Source organism: Kryptolebias marmoratus, linkage group LG19 (genome assembly GCF_001649575.2).
Source record: "Kryptolebias marmoratus isolate JLee-2015 linkage group LG19, ASM164957v2, whole genome shotgun sequence".
In the NCBI taxonomy this organism is placed as follows: domain Eukaryota; kingdom Metazoa; phylum Chordata; class Actinopteri; order Cyprinodontiformes; family Rivulidae; genus Kryptolebias; species Kryptolebias marmoratus.
The window spans coordinates 3,042,540-3,062,993 of NC_051448.1; the positions used below are offsets into that span (position 1 = coordinate 3,042,540).

The 20,454-nt window shown below is 41.5% G+C and overlaps 1 protein-coding gene across 2 annotated transcripts in view; it reads right to left on the bottom strand.

Annotated features, from left to right (window-relative positions):
• fam184a (family with sequence similarity 184 member A) overlaps positions 1-20,454 on the bottom strand; it is a 132,434-nt gene that overhangs the window by 24,676 nt on the left and 87,304 nt on the right. For both annotated transcript variants that reach the window (XM_037981680.1, XM_017431404.3), the window contains exons 13-16: positions 15,963-16,113; positions 12,970-13,182; positions 5,723-5,876; positions 4,180-4,307 (exon numbers count right to left, since the gene is read on the bottom strand). In XM_037981680.1, coding sequence (XP_037837608.1) covers positions 4,180-4,307; positions 5,723-5,876; positions 12,970-13,182; positions 15,963-16,113 — 646 coding nt within the window. The remainder of the gene's footprint in view (positions 1-4,179; positions 4,308-5,722; positions 5,877-12,969; positions 13,183-15,962; positions 16,114-20,454) is intronic.

Here is a 20,454-nt window from a genome sequence, read left to right on the forward strand (position 1 = left end):
GTAAGTCACTGTCAGAGAAAACTTCACTAATTAGGCTCAGTTTTTTTAAGCAAAATAAGAATCAGAGACTCGATCTGAACCAGACTAGAGGGCCGGATGAAATGTTACAGAGGGCCGGATCTGGCCCGCGGGCCTTGAGTTTGACCAGAAGTCGTTGTTATTGTTTTTTTTAAAATAAGGAGTAAATTTAGCCGCCATTGAGACCTTGAAGCCGCTGACACTCAGTTCAGAACTGGCAGCGAACGGGAGCCCATGCGCCAGATTGATTGTTTTAATTAGAGACCAAAGAGCAAACGTCTGATCGGATGACTTTCACTCGAGAGCCAATTAACTCCATCAGAATTAGATTCAACATTGTTATTGTCCACTAATGATTCCTCTTCCTGCAAAAACTCGTTTAACTTGCCTCCGTGACAATTTGTGCAGAGGATTTTTAAAATCCTCATCATATATAATAATCTCATATCCACAAACGCTCGTCTCTGTCTGACTCCGTTTAACATCTTTAATTTAGAGTAATTGGTGAATTTTGGAGCCTGGACATTTATAAACTAATTTATTTGTTTAAGTCTGAAAAGGAGGCGTAAAGACAAATTAAAAGGCAGCAGAATTAAATAAACTCCTTGAAAGAAAATAAAAACATTATGAAAAGATTATAAATGTATTATTTAATTTCACAACTGAGGTTTGCAACAATGGCTGCTAAACATCATGAGAAGGATCAGATTTAGATATGTTCGTGTTTAATAAAAGATATTTGTTGGAAAATAAGTTTTTGGAGAATAAAACTCAAACACAGATCTGTATTGTTCTGTTTCAGGAAACTTCAGGATCTCTATAGCTGTGCAAAAAAGTCTGAATGATGCATTTTTAAAATATAAGCTGAATAAAGGGAAGCATTCTTGAATAAAACAAGAGAGCCGAGGGTCGAGGACTGAAGGTTTTGCAATGCAAAGACGGTGTTTTTGTGCTAACTGACAGCCGGAGCTGGAAAACTGTCAAACAGGGAGCTGCAAGATTTCTGAGTGACTGCAGGAAACTTTCCGGTCACAGAAAGTTGATTTTATACACGCAGGTTTCCAGGAGTCTGGGTGTATTTATGTTATGTAATGTTATGGTTCTGGGGTAAAAAAATTTAGAAAAAGATGAAGAAAAATGGACTTTAATTTGTCCTGCACAACCATTTGTCCATTTGTCTTTAATACACCAAAATTAAAAAAGAAAAAAAAGAAAATCAATAAATCTCATCCACCTGGAGGTAACTTCAGGAGAAGGAAATATTGAGCTGCTGACTGCGTCTTACTGTTAGGACATGTCAGGACGGTCAAAAACTGCGGGTCGGTTACTCGTCACGGACCTCAGACTGTTGGGGGGACGGTCGGCTCATCGAGTCCCTGAGATTCAATAAACCGGAGACGAAACTGTCAGCGCAGGAAATAATGTCAGCAGGATCCGTCCGTCGAGTTTCTACTTCCTGCTCAGGGTCACAGGGGGTGTCTCTGTCAGGGGACACCCTGGACAGTCCGTCACAGGGACCGGGGACACCCTGGACAGGTCACCAGTCTGTCACAGGGACTGGGGACACCCTGGACAGGTCATCAGTCCGTCACAGGGACTGGGGACACCCTGGACAGGTCACCAGTCTGTCACAGGGACTGGGGACACCCTGGACAGGTCACCAGTCTGTCACAGGGACTGGGGACACCCTGGACAGGTCACCAGTCTGTCACAGGGACTGGGGACACCCTGGACAGTCCGTCACAGGGACACACAGAGACAAACGAGGCGCTCCCACCCAGTGACAAGTTAGAGCCGTCGTTTATCCGAATGTTGGAGGAAACCGGAGAAAAAACCAGGAGTTCTCAGGGAGAACACGGACCCAGACCGGGATTCGAACCGGCAACCTTCCTGCTGCACAGCTGTCAGCGTCAGAACGTGAAAATGACAGCGTTTATTTATTTTAAAACTTGATTTGTATCCTGAAATGTTGCGTTCAACGTTACACTTCAGCAAAAAGGCGAAAGACGGGCGATAATGTTTTTGTCCGCGTCTGTTCTCATTAACCACACGATTAATTTTAATGAAACTTGAAAAGTAAACAATGAACGTGAATCTACAACTAATGAGCTTGAGTTCATCCAAATCAAGATGGCTGCCGCAGCTACAAAACTGGCTGCAACTCAGTCAAATTGACAGCTCCTGAGCTAAAATTAGAGGGTCATTAAGGGTCTTTAACCCTGAGACGTAATCAGCAAAAACCAGACGGAATCCACGATGGGATTTTAAAAACAGACTCCGGCTGCTGAATGTCTGAATCAAGCTTTTGCTCCATTTTTCTCTGATTTACTGTAACTGTCAGGTAGTTCAGACTTTAGCACTCGGATATTAACCTTTAATGACTCCCCATCGCTCAGGAAGCTAAAGATGAGGGGGATTGATGGGTTGTGTTGCAGAGGGGAATAAAAGACAACCAGCTGCGCATCTTTGTTAGAACATGTGAATCGCAAGGTGATGAAAGAGGAACCTGTGGTGGATGGAGGTAATTAGGATGATTTACAAGCAGCGGCATGAAGGCTGCTGCCTGCAGGGTGGTGATGGCGAGCTGCAGCACGACTTTCAGATCGATTCATCACCTAATACGCTTCACACGCCCCGTTTTAATTCATGAAAAACACCGGTAACCACGGTAACGTTTCAGACCTTCCTAATGACATAAAAATACACAACGAACCATTTGTAACGGTTCGATTTTCTCATGATTGTTATACTCGTTTACTCCAGTGTTTTTAGCTTTTAGGTTTTAAAAGATAAACCAGAAAAGATGAAAGAAATACGTTTAATCAGCAACAAGAAATCAAAGAAAAACAGCAAAGCTTCGTTGTGTGAATGCATCAAAACCTTCGGCTCCTTCAGGAGGAGGATGCTGTGACTTTTCCAACTTTTTAAAATATTTAACTTTAATTACAAATATGTTCCCTCGAGAAATACATCCCGAATCCTTCATAACCGTCGTTCTCTTAGAAATCTGTCTTCTTCTTCTAGTTTTCAGCTACGATTAGCTTTTAGCTAGCGTTTGGCTCTCTTTAGCTTTAACAACTCAATTTTAGCTTCTTCAGCAAATTTCCTTCAGGTTCAAGTTTCATTCTAGTTTGTTTTGAGGTGATAAAATGTCTGATCGGTCCAGGAATTCCTCCAGATCCAAACATGGCTGCAAATAGCTCCCCAGGAAAACCTGTCTGTATATTCTCAGGTAAATAAATCCTTTTCAGTGGAAACGTCCTTGACTTGAAACTATTTGTCTCTTATGACAGCGGCTGAATAAGTGTAATAGCATGAAAGAGTTCAAAAAAGGTTAAAAACAAAAACAACTGGACTTCTGTTCTGTAGTTGAAGACGTTTCTCTTCTCATCCGAGGAGCTTTCTCAATTCAGAAATAGAGTGTGGAGATGAGCTTTTAAAGCTGAGATGTGATGTAAGCTGGATTGCTTGCAGATTGTTCTCACTCTCCTAACAATAGAGGGTCATTAGGGTCCCTGTTTGTCTGACTCACTGATGGGCGACTCTGTTGATTGGAGTGAAACTGACCGGGGATCAGGCCTAAAGCTCCATTATATGTTTTTGAAAGCTGAAATCTGAGACCTCCTCCTCTGTTTAATGTTGGTTTCTCCCATTTGACATTGATGGCTTCCCATACCCCCCTCTCAAACCATCTAACGAGCCCCTAATGACCCTCTATTGTTAGGAGAGCGAGAATAATTTGCAAGCTATCCAGCTTACATCACATCTCAGCTTTAAAAGCTCATCTCCACACTCTCTGTTTCTGAACTGAGAAAGCTCCTCGGATGAGGAAGAATAGAAGTCCAGTTGTTTATGTTTTTTAACCTTTCTTGAATTTTACTAAAGGCCTGGATGACTGAGAATCTACACCAGCATAGTGTAAAAGAGGGCTTCAGAGATCGATTCGCTTTAATCACGCAGTCTTCGGCGCAAGAGAACGCGCTCAGGTGTTCGGGAGGGACTCGTACGTGAGCAGAAAGCTTCAACAAAGTGATTCGAGTCACATGCAGTTGTGTCCACAGCTGTCACAGTGTGATTTGTGGGTGCAGAATCGGCTGCAGATGTGTGTAAATGTAAACGATTCCACGCTCTGACGGACCGTAGAGTCGGTGCGTTTGTTACCTGAGTCCGGTTGTTGTCCAGAGTTTTCTCCAGCTCAGCTTTGGCAGCGGCCGACTCCTGATGGTGGGTTTGTCTCAGGTGTTCGATGGCCGACGCGTGGATGTGGTTCAGCTCCGACCGCAGAGAGGCTGAAGGCCGAAGAGAGGAGGTTTAATTTGTGCAGAAGATAAATCACCCGATGAAACAAAGCTTTAACAATCACTGAAACTCATTTCCTGTTTATTTTCTGCTCTCTAACTACTGCATACTTTGTACAATTTTAGCCGTTCATATATCAAAACCTTCAGCTCCTTCAGGAGACGGGGGCTATGACTTTTTATATTTTTACTTTTCAAAATATTTAACTTTATTTAAAACTGAATTCTCTACAGAAACACACGGAGATCTCCTCAGTTCCTTCAAAAAACTCTTTAAAATCTCTATTTTTGTTGTCTTCTTATGCTACTTTTAGCTTTTAGCTGGTGTTTTGTTACTTTTAGCCTTTAGCTAACCTTTTTCCATGTTTGTCTTTTAGATTTTGCGTCTTTTATCTTATAGCTACAGTCCTGCTTGTTTACCTTTTAGCTTCAACAACTCAGTTTCAGCTCCTTCGGCTCTCAGGATTCATTCGTTTTCACAGAAAATGTGATTTCTCTAGTTTTTGTTTTTAGTTTTAATTTCCACACAAAGCCTGAATGAGTGACTTTCATCTGAGGGGGACTTTAATCTTCACTTCAAGCATCTTTTATTTCAAAAACTGCAATCAGAAAGGCAGAACAAAGGGAGCACACTTAGCTTTTAGCTTTTTGTTTGAACCCCGCACAAAGAAAAAATGAAATAGCTTCTTAAAAGGTTTGAAAAGGCGAAAGTTTGATAAAGCAGAAAATACAGTTTCTCCCTCAAAGTTTCCCAGAACGGGACGGAACGAACGGCTGAGATAATGAGGAGAAAGGTGAAAACCAGGAGGTGAGGATGTGGGAAGAGAGAGACGGATGGAAGCCGAGACGATGACATGAAGGTTAATGGAGGAGCGTTTATCACAGCCCAGCGCCGTCACACGCTCACATGTGAGGCCTGAATCCTCATTTCATCCAACAAACTTCTGTGATTTCTTCAAGGACTGCTTCTTAAACTTCATTTAGGTGAACAAAGAGCTTCACTTTCTTCATCGTGCATAAAATCAGGATGAAAAACTCTCTGTGTGTTGGCAAAATGTACAACTTTTATTAGAGGATTAGGGAGTAAACATGCATGTTTCCCTGGATGGAAAGCTGTTTTTCCATCATGTTTAGGAGAGTCTGGAGCGAAGTGATGGAGGTTTGATGTTTTGTTTAATTTGGCTCCTAACTCAGCAGATATTAGCTTGTCTCGTTGATTCTCCAAACCGAGATCACTCTGACTGCTGTCTACTGCAGGTCAGATACTGACTAAAACAAACTTTTTACCTGTATTCATTTAAAAAGGGGATTTGATTTTGTTTTAGTAAAACAAACACAGGCTCCCATCACAGATAACTGTTACATTTTTCAGTTTTCCCTCTGAAACCGTGAATCCTTCGGCTCACCCAGCATGGCTTTGCCCTCGTCTTCCAGCTCGAAGCGCAGCGTCTGCAGCTCCTGCTCCGACTGTTGCTTGAGCGTCTCGATGCTCTGCCGGTGAGCCTCTCGGAGCGACTGCAGCTCCGCGTGGTGATGATGGCGCAGGCGCTCCTCCAGCTCCTGGCGGGTTGAAGAAAGGCGGGCCGGACGACGGGGAGGAGGAGGAGCAGGAGCAGAGATGAGGGAGTTCAGTGGAAGGGAAGAAGACGTGGAGGAGAGGATTAGAAAATGAGGAAATCTTCAAAAACCGACCATCAAACCACCAAAACCTGAAGAATCGCCACCAAAGGCGAGCGTGAAACCCTCAGAAAACAACCAATGACTGTACATCAACATGGCTGCCACAGCTCATTGAATTTAGCAACACAAGACATTGAGCTAAAACTTGGTACGGGCCAACAGACCTGAAACTCTGTCTCTTTTCAGCAAAATATAAATTTAGTTTAAATCTTTGGCATTAAAGGCGCTGGATGACCCCTTCAAGGACTGTTAGGACTTTAATTTGTCTTCAGTTTGGAAACGAAAACTGCACCTGAATGCATCACAGAGCTAAACTCAGATAAAAAGTGGGATAATTCTTTAAGTTTTGTCTGCAGTTATCTGTTATTAAAAATCTAACAACAAGATTCTTTAAACCATTTAGTTTGTTTTTTATTGATAATTAATGATCAGGATGAAATATTCACAGCATAAAACCAAAACAAGCACAGAAACACTCGAGTGGAAAATGTAAATGTTTCCTTTTTTTTTTAAACCTGCATTTTGGTGTAATTATTTCAGTGTTTGACACGTTTTCCCGCCCGCTGTAGTATTTTCAGTCTGGTGTCTGTGGTGCTTCTTCACGCCTCTTTAGCAACTTTTAGTTTGGTGTGAAAACAAAACGACACAATCTGACAGAAAAACGGTGCGGCGCAGGTGAGTGATTCATTAAAGGGATGAAAGGCTTAATTTCAGGGAGGAAAATGTAGCTGCGACGTCCGTGAGGCCTAAATTTATTTCAGTTATTTCATTAAATTTTACTGCAGGAGAAAACTGTCAGCAGATTTTATTTAAAACGTAAAAAGCTCAGTTACTGAACGCCAACAGCTCAGGAGCCGAACATCCTGCAGTTATTAATATTACACAAATTTAATTTACGATTAAAATCTGGTTTTATTTTAAATGAACCCATTGATGGGCCGGATTGAGCTCACCTGTGGGCCAGATCTGGCCCCTGGGCCGCCAGTTGAACAGCCCTGATCTAAAGCGTTATTCGTGAAGGATTGGTGGCAACATCTGTCATGATTTGAAGAATAATGCGATTATTTACCAGAGTTATGTCCTAAGATGAAGTTAAAAACTTTAAGAAATCTTTTATTTTGATCTTCGTCTTTATTCTGTATTTCTCATCAGGTTTTTGTTTCCATCCATTCAGCCTGACCTCAGCGCCTGACGGCGTTCCCTCTCCTAAACTCCCGACAGTCGCCGGCATCGATTTGTCGATTTTTCTGTCCTTTAGCGTTCGAGCCCCTCATAAATAATCGATCGTGGAATCCGCTTTGGTGATTAATCTGCTGGGTGTTTGTTTCTGACTTAGAAAAATGTCACCTTCTTGATTTTCCTTCCCCTTCACCTCTCAGTTTAGTGAATTCAGCCAGTTTTTATATAACTTAATTAAACAAAGTTGTTCTTAATCGTTCAGACAATTCTGAAATAAAATCTCATCCATTTTTTTACCATGAAGTTAAAATAAAAAAAACTTGATCTAATAATCGAAAGACAAGCCTTTCCTGCTAACTTTTCTTATTTCTGTGATAAAAGTGGCTAGCATTAGCTTAGCCTGGGCGAAGACATCTGCCTTCATTAACTATTTAACAGAACATCCCTTCAACAATGATGGGACGATCCCGTTCAGCTTCCTGAACGATGAATCCATCTTTAACACGCTGCGTTGTGTGTTTTCAGTCGTGCTGCTGGGAGCTCGGGTTTGAGGCGGCGCCATGACGTTCATCGTTTCAGGCCTGAGAGGAGCTCTCATCCCCGCCGTTAATCCTTATTGTCTCTAACTGTCGGAGCGCGGCAGACGTGTGCTGAAGCTCCAGTGGGACGTTGTGTCGCGGTACAAGGAAGTGAGTTTAAAAAGCCACTAATCTCTTTTATCCTTTGCCATAGATCATTGGTCCTTTTGTAAAAAGCATAGCTTTATTCCTTTAATTAAAGGGAGCACATTAATCACTCCTAATCACAGAGAATCCTATAATTACAAACGAACTATAATGTTGTTACATTCTCCTCCTCCTCTCGTCTTTCTGTGTGCAGTTTCCTTTCTGTTAGACGGTAGACAGAAACTGGATCTGAGGACCAGATTAACGTCAAATTAAAGGCCCAGCATTCCCTGAAGGAATGCATATCACCCGCCACCTTTCACGCCAGTTTTGACGGCCGTTTTGCTCAAACACTGAAGTTGTCAGGTTCTCTTTTTATTTAGTTTGTATTATTATTATTCCATCCGGTTTTTTATAGTTCTGTTTATTTTCTGTATTCTGGTTTTGCTTTATTATTCCCTGTGTTCTTAGTCTTCTCCTTTGTATGTCTGGTTTGTTTCCCCCTCCCTCGTGTTTCCTGTTTCCTTTGTGCTCTTCCTCGTCTCCTTGTGTCCTCTCCCCCCTCACATCGATGCAGTATCCTTCCATGAGTTACCGTTTGGTTATCTCTGTGATCTCTCACAGAGGGATCATATAAATGCTGATACAGGCGAACCAGCCCTGCTAGAGCATCAAAATCGGCCATTTTGAACGGAGCGCGGCGTGCGCGGTCTGCACGAAGTTACAAAAATTGGGAGGCAACGATGTGCCTTATAGTCCGGTCCAAAAGTTCAAAAATGGAGCATTCACAGACAGTGCGCCTTGTAGTGTGGAAAATATGGTCTGTCTTGTGCACGACTCTCAGCTACTACCACGCCGAATTTTAGCTCAGTGTTTCTATAATCAGTTGAGTTTCAGCAGATGTGGTGGCCATTTTGAATTTGTTCATTAAAATCCATCCAGTGGATCATGAAATGTTTCGCTAAAGCTACAGAAAAAACACACACACATGTTATGTCTCTCTATCTTTGCAGGGACTTTCCATTGACTTCCATTCATTTCTACACCCTAACTACAGCCTAACCCTGACCCTTACCATAACCCTAACCATTACCAGTACATAGCTAACCCTAAACCAAACCTAAACTCAATTCACACCTTAGTCCTAAACCAGGGGTGGGCAACCCTGGTCCTCAGGGTCACCATCCTGCACGTGTTACTTGTTTCCTGCTCCAACACACCTGATTCAGAGGTTAAATCACCTCTTCATGTTCTGCAGAAGCCTGTTAATCACCCATTGATTCAAATCAGGTGTGTTGGAGCAGAGAAACAAGTAAAATCTGCAGGATGGTGGCTCTCCAGGACCAGGGTTGCCTACCCCTGTCCTAAACCTAACCCCTAACCCAAAAACATCATTTCTCCTCGTGGGGACCAAAGCCTGGTAGTATATGTAAGGAAAATTGTCCCCACAATGTATCAAATACATGGACACACACACACGCACACAAGCAAAACAGGTTAAAGCTGTCTTCAGGTGTCCTCAGGATCTGGACTTTCTAATAACATAAAATCTGAAAGCAGAATCTTAAAGTCGGAGCTAACCTGAAGGCAACATGAAGTTTTTGTTTTTTTGTTTTGTTCTTGTCGGTGTCAGCCCTGCAGCTGCTGCAGAATGCTAATATTCACCTGATCCAAAGTGTTTCTGGAACAAAGACGACCTGAGAGCATCACGGCGGCGCAGCCGGATGAAGATAAAAGCTGGAATAATCTGACTGGGAGGAATGATCGCTCCCTGACAGGATACCGGAACAAAGAGAACATTTTACTCACGCAGCTTCTGATCGGGGTGCAAGGAAGAATTTATACAAAACAAAATACAAGAATATTTGTTTCCTTGCAGATTTGATTGCACAAATAATTGCAAATTCATCCGATAAAGAAAGACGGGCGATAATATTTTAACTTTTTCTTCTTTTAGCTACCTTTTTGCTACTTTAGTGTTGCTTGTTTTAGTTTCTTAGCCTGTAGCTGGTGTTCAGTTTGTTTTCATCATCTGACTTAAAGTCACTCAGCGCTCAGACCGGACCTTTCCACAGAGCCACATAAATGAGCCTTAAGCATATTTAAATTAATTGGTTTTATATTTAAATGTCTGATTTACATAATCGGATGATTTGTCGAGGTGTTTTTGGGAGCAGGTTTGTGTTTTTTCCTGCGTCGATCCTGAAAAGTTTCCAAACCCCGAACGGCTCTGAAACGGACATTTAAAAAAAAAAAAAATTAGTTTGCAACAACTTCCTTTGAATAATCTTCCAATAAAGATAAAACAATTCCCTCGGTCTTAATGTGCGGAGGGAATAACCCGGAGAAGATAAACTGTCACACGCGCCGTGAACTAAATCTGGTTACGTGAACGTGCGCGTGCTTGTACTGCGGAGATTTAAAACTGCTTTATTACTCCCTGGATATAAGTTCCTGTGAACTGTGAAGATATAACAACACACACACACACACACACACACACACAAATCATCCTTCAAATAGCTCCACTCAGGATAATTGAGTTTTCTCTGCCTGTACTGCCGACAGAAATACAAACACCCCCTCACCATAACAGCCCTCCATAAAGCTTTAAAACATTTACTTTCACTGCCTATTAACTAAGACTGCGCTGGAAGAAAAAGACTCTGAGCGATGAAGAAAGGACGGCGATTTTGCGGGTTTTATGACGCAGAAGAAGGCGATGCGGATGACGCTTGTTGCAGCGTGGAGTTCGGTGACTCAGTCGTCCCTTTTCAGATTCGTTCTCAAGTATCTGGCAGAAAAACACCAGGAGGACGCCGTTCTCTGACCTCTGTTCTCCCTGAAGCATTAACACAATTACAGCATCGGGAAGGAAAAGAGGATTTGAAATTGTGATGTATAGCTGATCCAAATCGACCTTGACTGTGAAATGGAAGGATTAGCGCCGGGGAACATTTTCTTGGCACGTTGAGGAATGAATATGTTGTTGTTTTGTGCATATTTTGACGTTCTGCAGAGCTGTCGCTGAAGCTACCTGACACAGAAGCTGTTCGCTGTCGGTGAGTAATGGCAGCGGCGGCGATGAGTCACTGCCAGGCTAACCTTGACTCTGACGAGGTGCCGTCGAATTAAAATGTCAAGGATGGATTCTCCTGAAGAGCTCCTCTAACCGGCGGAGAGAACGACGGAAATGATTCAGGTAATAAAAAGGAACAATAACCCCCGGATTCTCATTCCAACCGGAAGTTTTAATGTTGCAGCTCCATTATAATAATGTTTCTGCTGCTGTGTGTGTGTTCATTTGTGGTTTTAGCAGACAGATATTAACGGACGTACATCTACAGCTGATCACCTTTTTGAGTCGAAGCAATTCAGAGACTGAGCTAAACTTTCCCGTGGTAGTAGCTGAGCGTCATCCTGCTGAAACAGGCCGAAGGAACCAGGAGGCAAACTGAAGCTTTAACGAAAAACAAAATGCTGATTGAGGAGCGAAATAACCAAAAAGCAACAATCAGCTGCTGAGGAAGAACAAGGAGGAGGATCATCAGAGTCAGACGGCTGAGTGACAACCAGGGAAATAACACCTGCTTTATGTTTCCAACACATTTAGCTGTAATGAGTAATTTCATGCGTGAAATAAAAGCCACGTGACGGCGTGATTGCGTGCGGGGGGAGTTGACGGGACTTAAAGCTAAAAATACATTGCGGCAGCTTCTGTAAATCTGCTCCCAACAACGAGAGAAAGGCGGGGACAGTTGGTCCACCAGTATAACACGTCTACGGTACGTCCACGGGGAGGCGTGACGTCTGAGCACGTGCAGCGGAGGACAATGAGCGAAACAACGATCAACAACCCAGAGGAGAGGAAGAAGTCCAAATAAAAACACCAGAACTTTTAACACATTTAACCTAAAAAAACTCAAGATCCTGACATCCTCTGAGCTCGAACAGATCTCAGCAGGTCTCTGATCAGAAAATAATCTGTTTAAAAGATGCTTTCCTTCATGGAATGCCAGATCTTTATTTTTCACTGGTTCCCTTTCTTTAGAAGAGAAGAAAGTTTAAAACTCCTTTAATTACACAAGTTAATCCAACTTATTGACAATAAAATCTGCTCTGACTGACCTCATCCCCTGTATTTACAGGAATCTGAGCCACATGAACAGTTGTTGTGTTAGAAACTCCTCTGCTGTGAACTTTGACCCCTGTTTCCCCCTGTTTTACTTCCTTAATGTATTGTGGCAGTCAGACCTGTCATCATCTGAACATTTGCTGATTTGTCACGTTAAAGAGAGATTTTCTTGGTCTGTGTTCGTTCCGGGTATCAGCCGAATTAACGGGCTTCCTGGTTCCCGTGTGGATGTTTCTGGCTTTGATTTAGCCAATTAAATCTTGGATAAAATTGGTGCAACAAAGAAACAGCTGCTCCCCCGAACAGGTCCAAGCTGTGTGATGTACAGGTTGGATTCTTTCCCTCCATTTCGCTCAGAAAGTCAGATTGTTTTTAGCCAGTTTAATGAATAATCAGTGATTTAATGACAAACTGAGTGCACTGTTGGCAAAGGGAGTGTTTGACCTCGTTTTTCTGATTGTTTCTTTTGGCCAGCTTCATTCAATCCCTCTGATTTGAGAGAGATGACACAATTTTATGTCACAACTAGCCTTAAATAGTTGCAGCCCAGTGAGATAAACCTTAAACCCTGCTCTCACTTCCAGTGATGTTCTAGTTGTTCCAGTTTTGATACGTTTTCATCTGTTTGCACATAAACACCAACGTTACTGAGCATCCATGGACGCTAAACTAACTTGATGATACAGAATCGTCTTCTTCTGGTCGTTCCCTGATACAGAATCTTACAATCTCAAATTTAATTTCTGCCCACGACCCCTGGGTAGGCTCCACAGGTCGTAGATTGGGGGTGTCAAACTCTGTTCCTCGGGGGTCGCTCTCCTGAGTGTTTTAGACGTGTTCTTGCTTTAAAACACCTGGTTTAAATGGATGACTTGTTGCCATGCTCCTGGAGAACCTGATGATTTGGTGAGGAAGTGATTAAACTGTTTGAATCAGGTGTGTTGGAGCAGAAACACCTAAAACTCCAGGACAGCCAGGACGATTCAGCACCTACCTTCAGGTCTCGTTGCCTGGCGTGCTCCATGTCCTGCACGGCGCAGCGGTGGGCTTCCTGCAGACGCTGCTGTCGCCTCTGATGCTCCGTCTGCAGCTCGTCCAGCTGCATCCTCAGGTGTTCGCGCTCCTGGCTGAACTGGTGCTGCAGCTGCTGCAGAGACGACTGCGACTGCGACAGCTGCATCTCTAGGCTCTGCTTCAGCAGGGATATCTGCGCGGGAGCACACGGCGTATTAACGGTTATTAGTCAGTGAAGCTGCTGAACCCCGAGTCCACGTGTTTGCAAACTAAACTGGGCGGATGAAAGGTTCAGGAAGTGGAAGCATGTTTATGCTGCAGGATAATGGGAGGGAGCAGAGAAGGGGCAGCAACCAGTTAGGTTAAAACAAACAGATTTTCTGAAGTCTCCAGTGAGAAAGCTTTTAACTTTATGCAAATAACCTGCAGTTCATTACAGCACATAAACTAATGCTGCAATGCAATAAACGGAGCACTGGAATCCATTATTGGGAGGAAGTGTTATGACTCACTAAATGAGCTCGTCTAGACAGTTTGCTGCGTGAATCCTCGCGTACCGACGAGCAGAACGTAGAACAATCTGTAAACTTTAAACACTCACATTTACTGTTGAGCAAACTACACTTTAAAAATGTTCAAGCAGGCTGTGTAAAGATGGCAGAAGTTATCTGTCTTGGACGGGCGTTGACTCGTGTCTCCTTGTCAAACTTCTGCAAACTGTTCAGCTAAAACTTTGGCTCTTTCAGGAGATTTTAGATTTTAATTACAAATATTTTCCCCATAAAACACAACATTATCTTTTCAGTTCCTTCAAAAACAAATCTGCTTCAGCATTCTTACTCAATCTTATGCTATTTCTCTTCTTTTATCATTCAGGATTTTTGCAGAAAATGTGATTTCTCTAGTTAACAACAGTTTGATATTTTGAAAGTTAATAAAACAGAGCTGCTCTTCTGCAAGAAATTGGGTTTTCTTAAACAAACAAACAAGCAGTGGCTCTGATTTAAAACTAAAAATACAAAATGAGTAATTCAAACATAAATATATCTATTTACTGGCACTTTATCCTGCAGCTATGACATAAAGTCTACCTGCTGGTTGCAGTCAGGTGGAAACTAAACCAAAAAACCAACCTTCAGTCATATTTCAGCTCAGGAAGCTCTGATTTAAACCTGTGTGTGAGTGTAAATGTGATATAAATATCTTTCTCCTGCAGAAAACAGCATCTCTGTAACGATGCATAAACCTCTGGATCAAAATGTCCTGAAAACAGTTTTATTTTAAGAGCAGAGAAGAAGAACTGATGAGTTCAGCAGCAGCAAAATGAAACTAAACAACAACAGGAGCCCGCGGGGAAATGCTTTTACTTTTACGCCTCTGTATTATTAATTCAGTTTTAATTTGGTTTGTTGTACACTTTTAGCTAATTCTTCCTGAATAAATGTGATGCGCTTTAACCCACAGCAGAACTATTTCTGTTAAGCTCCGGAGCGTCCTCGGTAAATCCGCCCCAGCTGCCGCGGTTCAGGAGAAATCTGACGCATATGTTGCTGAAATTCATCCTCCGCTCTGACTTTATTCCCTTTCATAGAACATTGTTACAAAGATACTAAATTAGAAGAAAATGTTAAAAAGCATCTCATGTGATTGGCTTCTGCAGCAGTTAATGATCAATAATTAAATCATTATTGAACTGAATAAATCACAGATAATCACCAATAACTGTTTTATTTAGTCTCATTACTTCTGTCGACTTTAACCATTTAAATATCTAAATGTTCGGCTCATTCAGGAGCTGAATGCTGTGACTTTAGTTCTTTACCCACTTTTATATTTTTCAAATTATTTATACTCAAACATACAAATCCATTAAGATCTCTTCAGTTCGTTCTAAAACGTTCTCTTTAAAATCAGCTTCAGCAGAAAGGCTCGATCTTTGTGCTTCTTCTGCTACTTTTAGCTTTTAGCTAGCCTTTTGTAACTTCTAGCTATTAATAAGCTTTTGCTACTTTTAGTTTTTGGCTAGCTTTTTGATACTGATAGTAGCTACGATTCTGCAGCTTTTAGCTTTCAGCTATCTTTTTGCAACTTTTACCTATTAATTAGCTTTTAGATTTCTAACTAAAGTTTTGCTCCTTTTGCATAATCTTTTGCTCCTATTAGCCTTTAACTAGCTTTGTGCTACTTTTAGTTTGCCTTTCTTCCTGTTAATCTAACTTTTAGTCAGCATCTTGCTGGTTTTAGCGAGTTGTTTGCATCTTTTAGCTTCTTTTAGCTTTAATAACCCAGTTTCATTCGGCTCTCTAAATAGTTTTTTTTCTGTATTTAATATTGATTTCTAATAACTGCCCTGCGACAGCTTGCAATCGTCTTTAATATGAACGTATTTTTTATGACATAATTAGCATTGTGCCGTCACTTTTAATAACTTTCAGACAGAACATCACCTCAAAGATGACTGAACTATCACTTTAAATATGTATTAACACATCCTGCAATGATAGTAATTCAGAATAAGGAATAAGTTAAAGCTTATTGTAGTTAAATAGATAATTTATGAACGATAACAAACCTGAAAAATGCCTTTAAGTTTATTTCAAGGACTTAGGATGGATTAGAGATCATTGAACACAAGAAAAATGATCTTTTAAGACAAGAAAACTCTGGAACAGAAAGAATTTGAAGTGATGGGTTTGATAAACCTCAGATGAACTTATTATTTAGGTTATGTAACAAATTAAGGGTGAATTTTGAAGAAATCAGATAAAGTTAAAGCTGAACCTAAATATGCATTTTATTAGAAACAGAAGCACATTAATGGTACATTTTCTAATAAATGTGTTATAGTTGACTTCCTAACAAAGTAAAAATGCAAAGATAACTTTTAATCCTCTTAATTTAGCTTTTTTCTGTGCAGGAAAATAAGACAAGGAAGACGGGCGTGTCTAAGCCCCGCCCCCCGCCCCGCCTCACCTGTTCCAGCAGGTCCTCCACCTTCCTCTGCCAGCTCTCCCTGGCGTTGTTCAGCTCCTGCTCCTTATTTTGCGCCAGCTGAGACAGAGCGGACAGCTTGTCCTCCTCGTGGTCCTCCCTCAGCTCCTCGCGGAGCTTCTTACACTCCTGCCTGAAAACACAAAACCTGTTAACAAAAACACGACCCGTTCTGCCTGTGGGTTCAAGAAAAGCCTTTCAATAATCAATATTTCAATTTATATTAAGGATATTAAATTGATCCTTTCAAAGAAAAAAAGAAAACAACATCAGGACCGAAAGGATTTATTTCCAGGTCGATTTCTATCCTAACCCAGCATGAAATAAAAGCGTCAGTGGAGGTAAAATCAGATTACAATCACACTTTTTTTGCATAAAACAGTTTTTTCATCCTGTCTTCTTTTTGCATCATTAAGTAACAACATCTGCTGAAAGCAGAGACTCTTTGAAAAGTTTGCTTCAAAGGTAAAGGTGCTCCAGGATCCTTAATGTCCTCTTAATGGGAGCAATAAATTGTCCTGTACCATTAGACCTCAATACTGCTTTTACAGAGCTCCCATCACTCTTTAACGCTTCTGTTACCAGCCCGTGTGTGCGTGAGTGCACGTGCGCGTGCACGGTGCCAATGTAATAGCTGTGTGGGAGTCGAAATGGCAGCCGTTAAATGGAGTACCCGAGCAAACACGTTTTTTTGTCACTCAGAGCTAAAAAGTGTCAGGCTGAAAGCAAGATTTCACACACACACACACACACACACACACACACACACACACACACGCACACACACACACACACGCACACACACACACAAAAAGAGCAGAAATTTGCACGTCCACCCCTTGAAGTCACAAACCAAACAGTCACGTTCACAGTGCAGCAGGATCAACACGTGCCGCCATTCATGAAGCGTTCTGGTGTTAAATATAGAGTCACAGACATCGTCTGTTTTTCTTCATCTCTCTCTCTCTCACACACACACACACACACACACACTCAAAGAGCCTCAAAATGCTTTGGTCCTTCTAATGAGCTTTGTTCTGCAGCATCTGTTGGGCAGGAAAAGAGATGAGGGCAGACGGAGAGCGATTAGAAGAACAGAAATAAAAGAGGTTGGTGAAACCGTCAAAGATGGAGGAAAAACCCAGAAAAATTATGGATCATTTTCTGGATTTAAGGCAAAACAACGAAAGTCGCATGACGCATAAAGATGTGTGTGCGTTGAGTGGACAAAAATATGTCTAGGCAAACATTTAACCCTTTCCTTTCCTTGATTAATGCACTAAAATGCACTTAAACGCACAAATAATGAATAGATTTTGAATAAAAACTGTCTGCAGCACCTTTCCAGATTCTTTGTGAAATAATTACTGTGCTAATAAAACAAATGTCTGAGTATTCTTTGGCAGCACTGTTCAGTTACAGGACTGTGCAAAAGTCTTGAGCAAACCCTCCTTTTTTCATATTTTATATCCCCAGAGCTCAGATTTTATGTTTTAAAAAGCAATCTGGATTAATAGTTCTGCTGTATCTCTAAAGGTCAACAAAAGATAAATAAAACTGTGTGCAGCTGGTCTTAGAGAAGAGGAGGAGAGGAGGACAGCCTTAAAAAGAACTGGAAGTCAGGTTTTTAAGAAACAGGGAAACAAATCCAGTAAAGACCTGAGAGATGCTTCATCCTTCGGCTGATCGACTGACACGTTTTCAGCTAAAAGCTCTTCGGAATTAATTTAAAACATATTGTTTGCTAACATGTTTGTAGAGACATGGCTGTGATAAGTGGTCAGATACATGCAGTAGATTGGACTGAAAATGAGTGAAAAATCAGGAATTGTTTAACAGTACATGCTAATGGGGGTAATTAAATAGGAGCTGACATTCTGCTGTTTGCCGTTTTGATGTCAGATCCCAGTCAGAGGCAAACATGGAGACCTGCTGAAGGTGGCTGCTGTTCCCTTCAAACGCCACAAACATCAGTGATGGCAGGCGGGAAAGTCACTCTTCCACCTTGTAAAAAGCTGACTTTCTGAGAGGACTAAAAACGGCTGTTGTGTTTTTGGGCTGAATCACAATCAGTCCAGATCAAACTGGACCTAATCCCATACCTGAAAGCCATTAAAGCAGTTCTGGGTCAAACTAATCTAACAGGTGATGATCAGATTGAGGGAAATAAGAAAACGTTTTTTTGTTTTACAGGTCAGCTGTAACACGAAAAGGAACAGGAACGTTTTGGTTTCTGTCAGATTTTCTTTCCGCAGACTTTCAGAAAGGCCCTGGGGGATTTTATTTCGGTATAACTCAAATGCGCTGAAGAATGAAGTGAAGCTCTTTTGGTGGTCAAAGGTCAAAGGTCCATCAAAACACAGAACTCAAGAATTCACTCGCTAATTATGACACAACTTTACACAAATGTCTTGAAGAATAAAACAATGAAGTGAAAACGTTTCACGATCAAAATGTCAAACGTCAACTTCACTTTAGTCAAAACGTTCCCGATGAACTCCTGTAGCATCCATGAATCAAACACAGTGACTCAGGAATGGAGGGATAACAGGAAGTTTACCAAAACTAAATAAGAAGAAGAAGAAGAAAAAAAAAATCAAACGTTTAGTTTTGACATTAATAAAGTAAAGCACTGGTTGGTGGAAGTCTGTGCTGCAGATCTTCCTAACAGAGCTCTTTGCTCTCAGACTGCAGGTTTACTTGTGGTTCCTAGAGTTTCTATAATAGGAGGCAGAGCTTCCAGTTCTCAGGCTCCTCTCTTCCAGTTTCTGTCCATGAGGCTGACATCCTGTCTACTTTTAAGACTCGGATTAAGACTTTCTGTCTGATAAATCCTATAGTTAGGGTTGGTTTGGGTTTCCTGACTTATCCCTTAGTTCTGCTGCTATAGGCTCAGACTGCTGGAGGACAAACTGTCCACATGTCCTCAATCTGCTGCTGTCTTTACTCTCTACTCTCCATGTTTGTAATCGTTGCTGTCATTAATCTGTGTTTCCTCCCATAGAAACCACGCCTGGACCAATCTGTGTCTCTTTCCTGTCCTCTCAAACCCCATCCTGAGCCTGGTTCTGGTTCCGGTTCTGCTGGAGGTCTCTTCCTGTCGTTCCTTTCCACTGTCACCAACAAGCTTGTGTCGAAGTTAAGATTCAGCACAATCTGCTGACTTCCTTTCGATGAATAACTTTTACTAACTGGGGTTTCTTAATGTGCAGAATGTGATTAAACTGACTGTAACAGGATCTGAATCTGAGACGACTCGTTGTGAAATGGTTCTATGTAAATAAACGGACTTGAAGTTCTGGGAGCGATTTAAAAAACCTGTTTGTACTGATACCACTGAAGAAGGATATGGAGAGGAAAATTTAATTTATGATAAAATGCAGCCATAAAATGCTTAACTTGGAATCAACTAGAGTCCAAAATCATTCTGACATCAAAAGCATAAACTTGTCTTTGAGGGTAAAAAAACTTTCCCGCCGTTTTGCCACAGTTTGATGTGGAGAAAACTCTAACAGAGTCGTTTAATTGCTGCCAACTCCGCTGCGTGAAAAGAACATCGGCTCACACCTAAAGAGAGTCGGTTTAATTCTTTGCGGCTTTTCGCAGAAATCACACTTCAAAAGGTCTGACAGACGTTTACAGAGCCTGTGAGCTGGGGGGGCTTTAACACCGGATCGAGCCGAGACACTGCAGAGCCCACCAAGGTTAATGCTGCGTCACGGCGGAGACTGGGAAACGGATGACCTGTGTGTGTGTGGTTTTTGTTACCTTTTTAGGACATTTTCTGGAATAATCACCTACCTCGTTGTGAGGATTTGGGTATTTTTTTGTTATTATGTTGCTTCTGTTTGAGTTATTGTTTCAGTTTAGTTTTTTCTACACCTGCCTCTAGTCTTGTTAATTGCTTCACCTGTGCCCACTTTCCAATCACCTCCTGTTTAAAAACCTGGTCATTTCTCCCACACTTCGCTGGATCATTGTTCTTGGTTTCCTGTCAGAAGTTCATGCCACGTCATCCATGCCTTGTCCTTGTTTTTGCTCCAGGTCTGTTCATGTTTCACGTTTTGTATTTAGTTAATTTCTGCTGCAACGTCAGCTTTTGTTTTTGATTACCTTTTAGTTTAATAAATTAGTTTTCTTTCAAAACATGAGTCTGATCTGGGTCAGGACCGGCAGTTATTTTTGGGCCTAAAGCCTGGTTCTAATACAGTGGAAAGTCATTTTTGCGGTTCAGGGTTCAGGTTTAGCATGAACTGGTAATGGTTGGGCTCCAAAGTGAGTGGAAGTCAAAACAATGTCCTAATCAATCAATCAATCAATCAATCAAAGTTTATTTGTATAGCACATTTCAGCAGCAAGGCATTTCAAGGTGCTTTACATAATTAAAAAAACAAAATAAAAACAGCATGTGACATTGAATAAACAGTAAGAAAGAGACAAAAACCCGCACTCTAACCCTAATTTAGCCATAAGC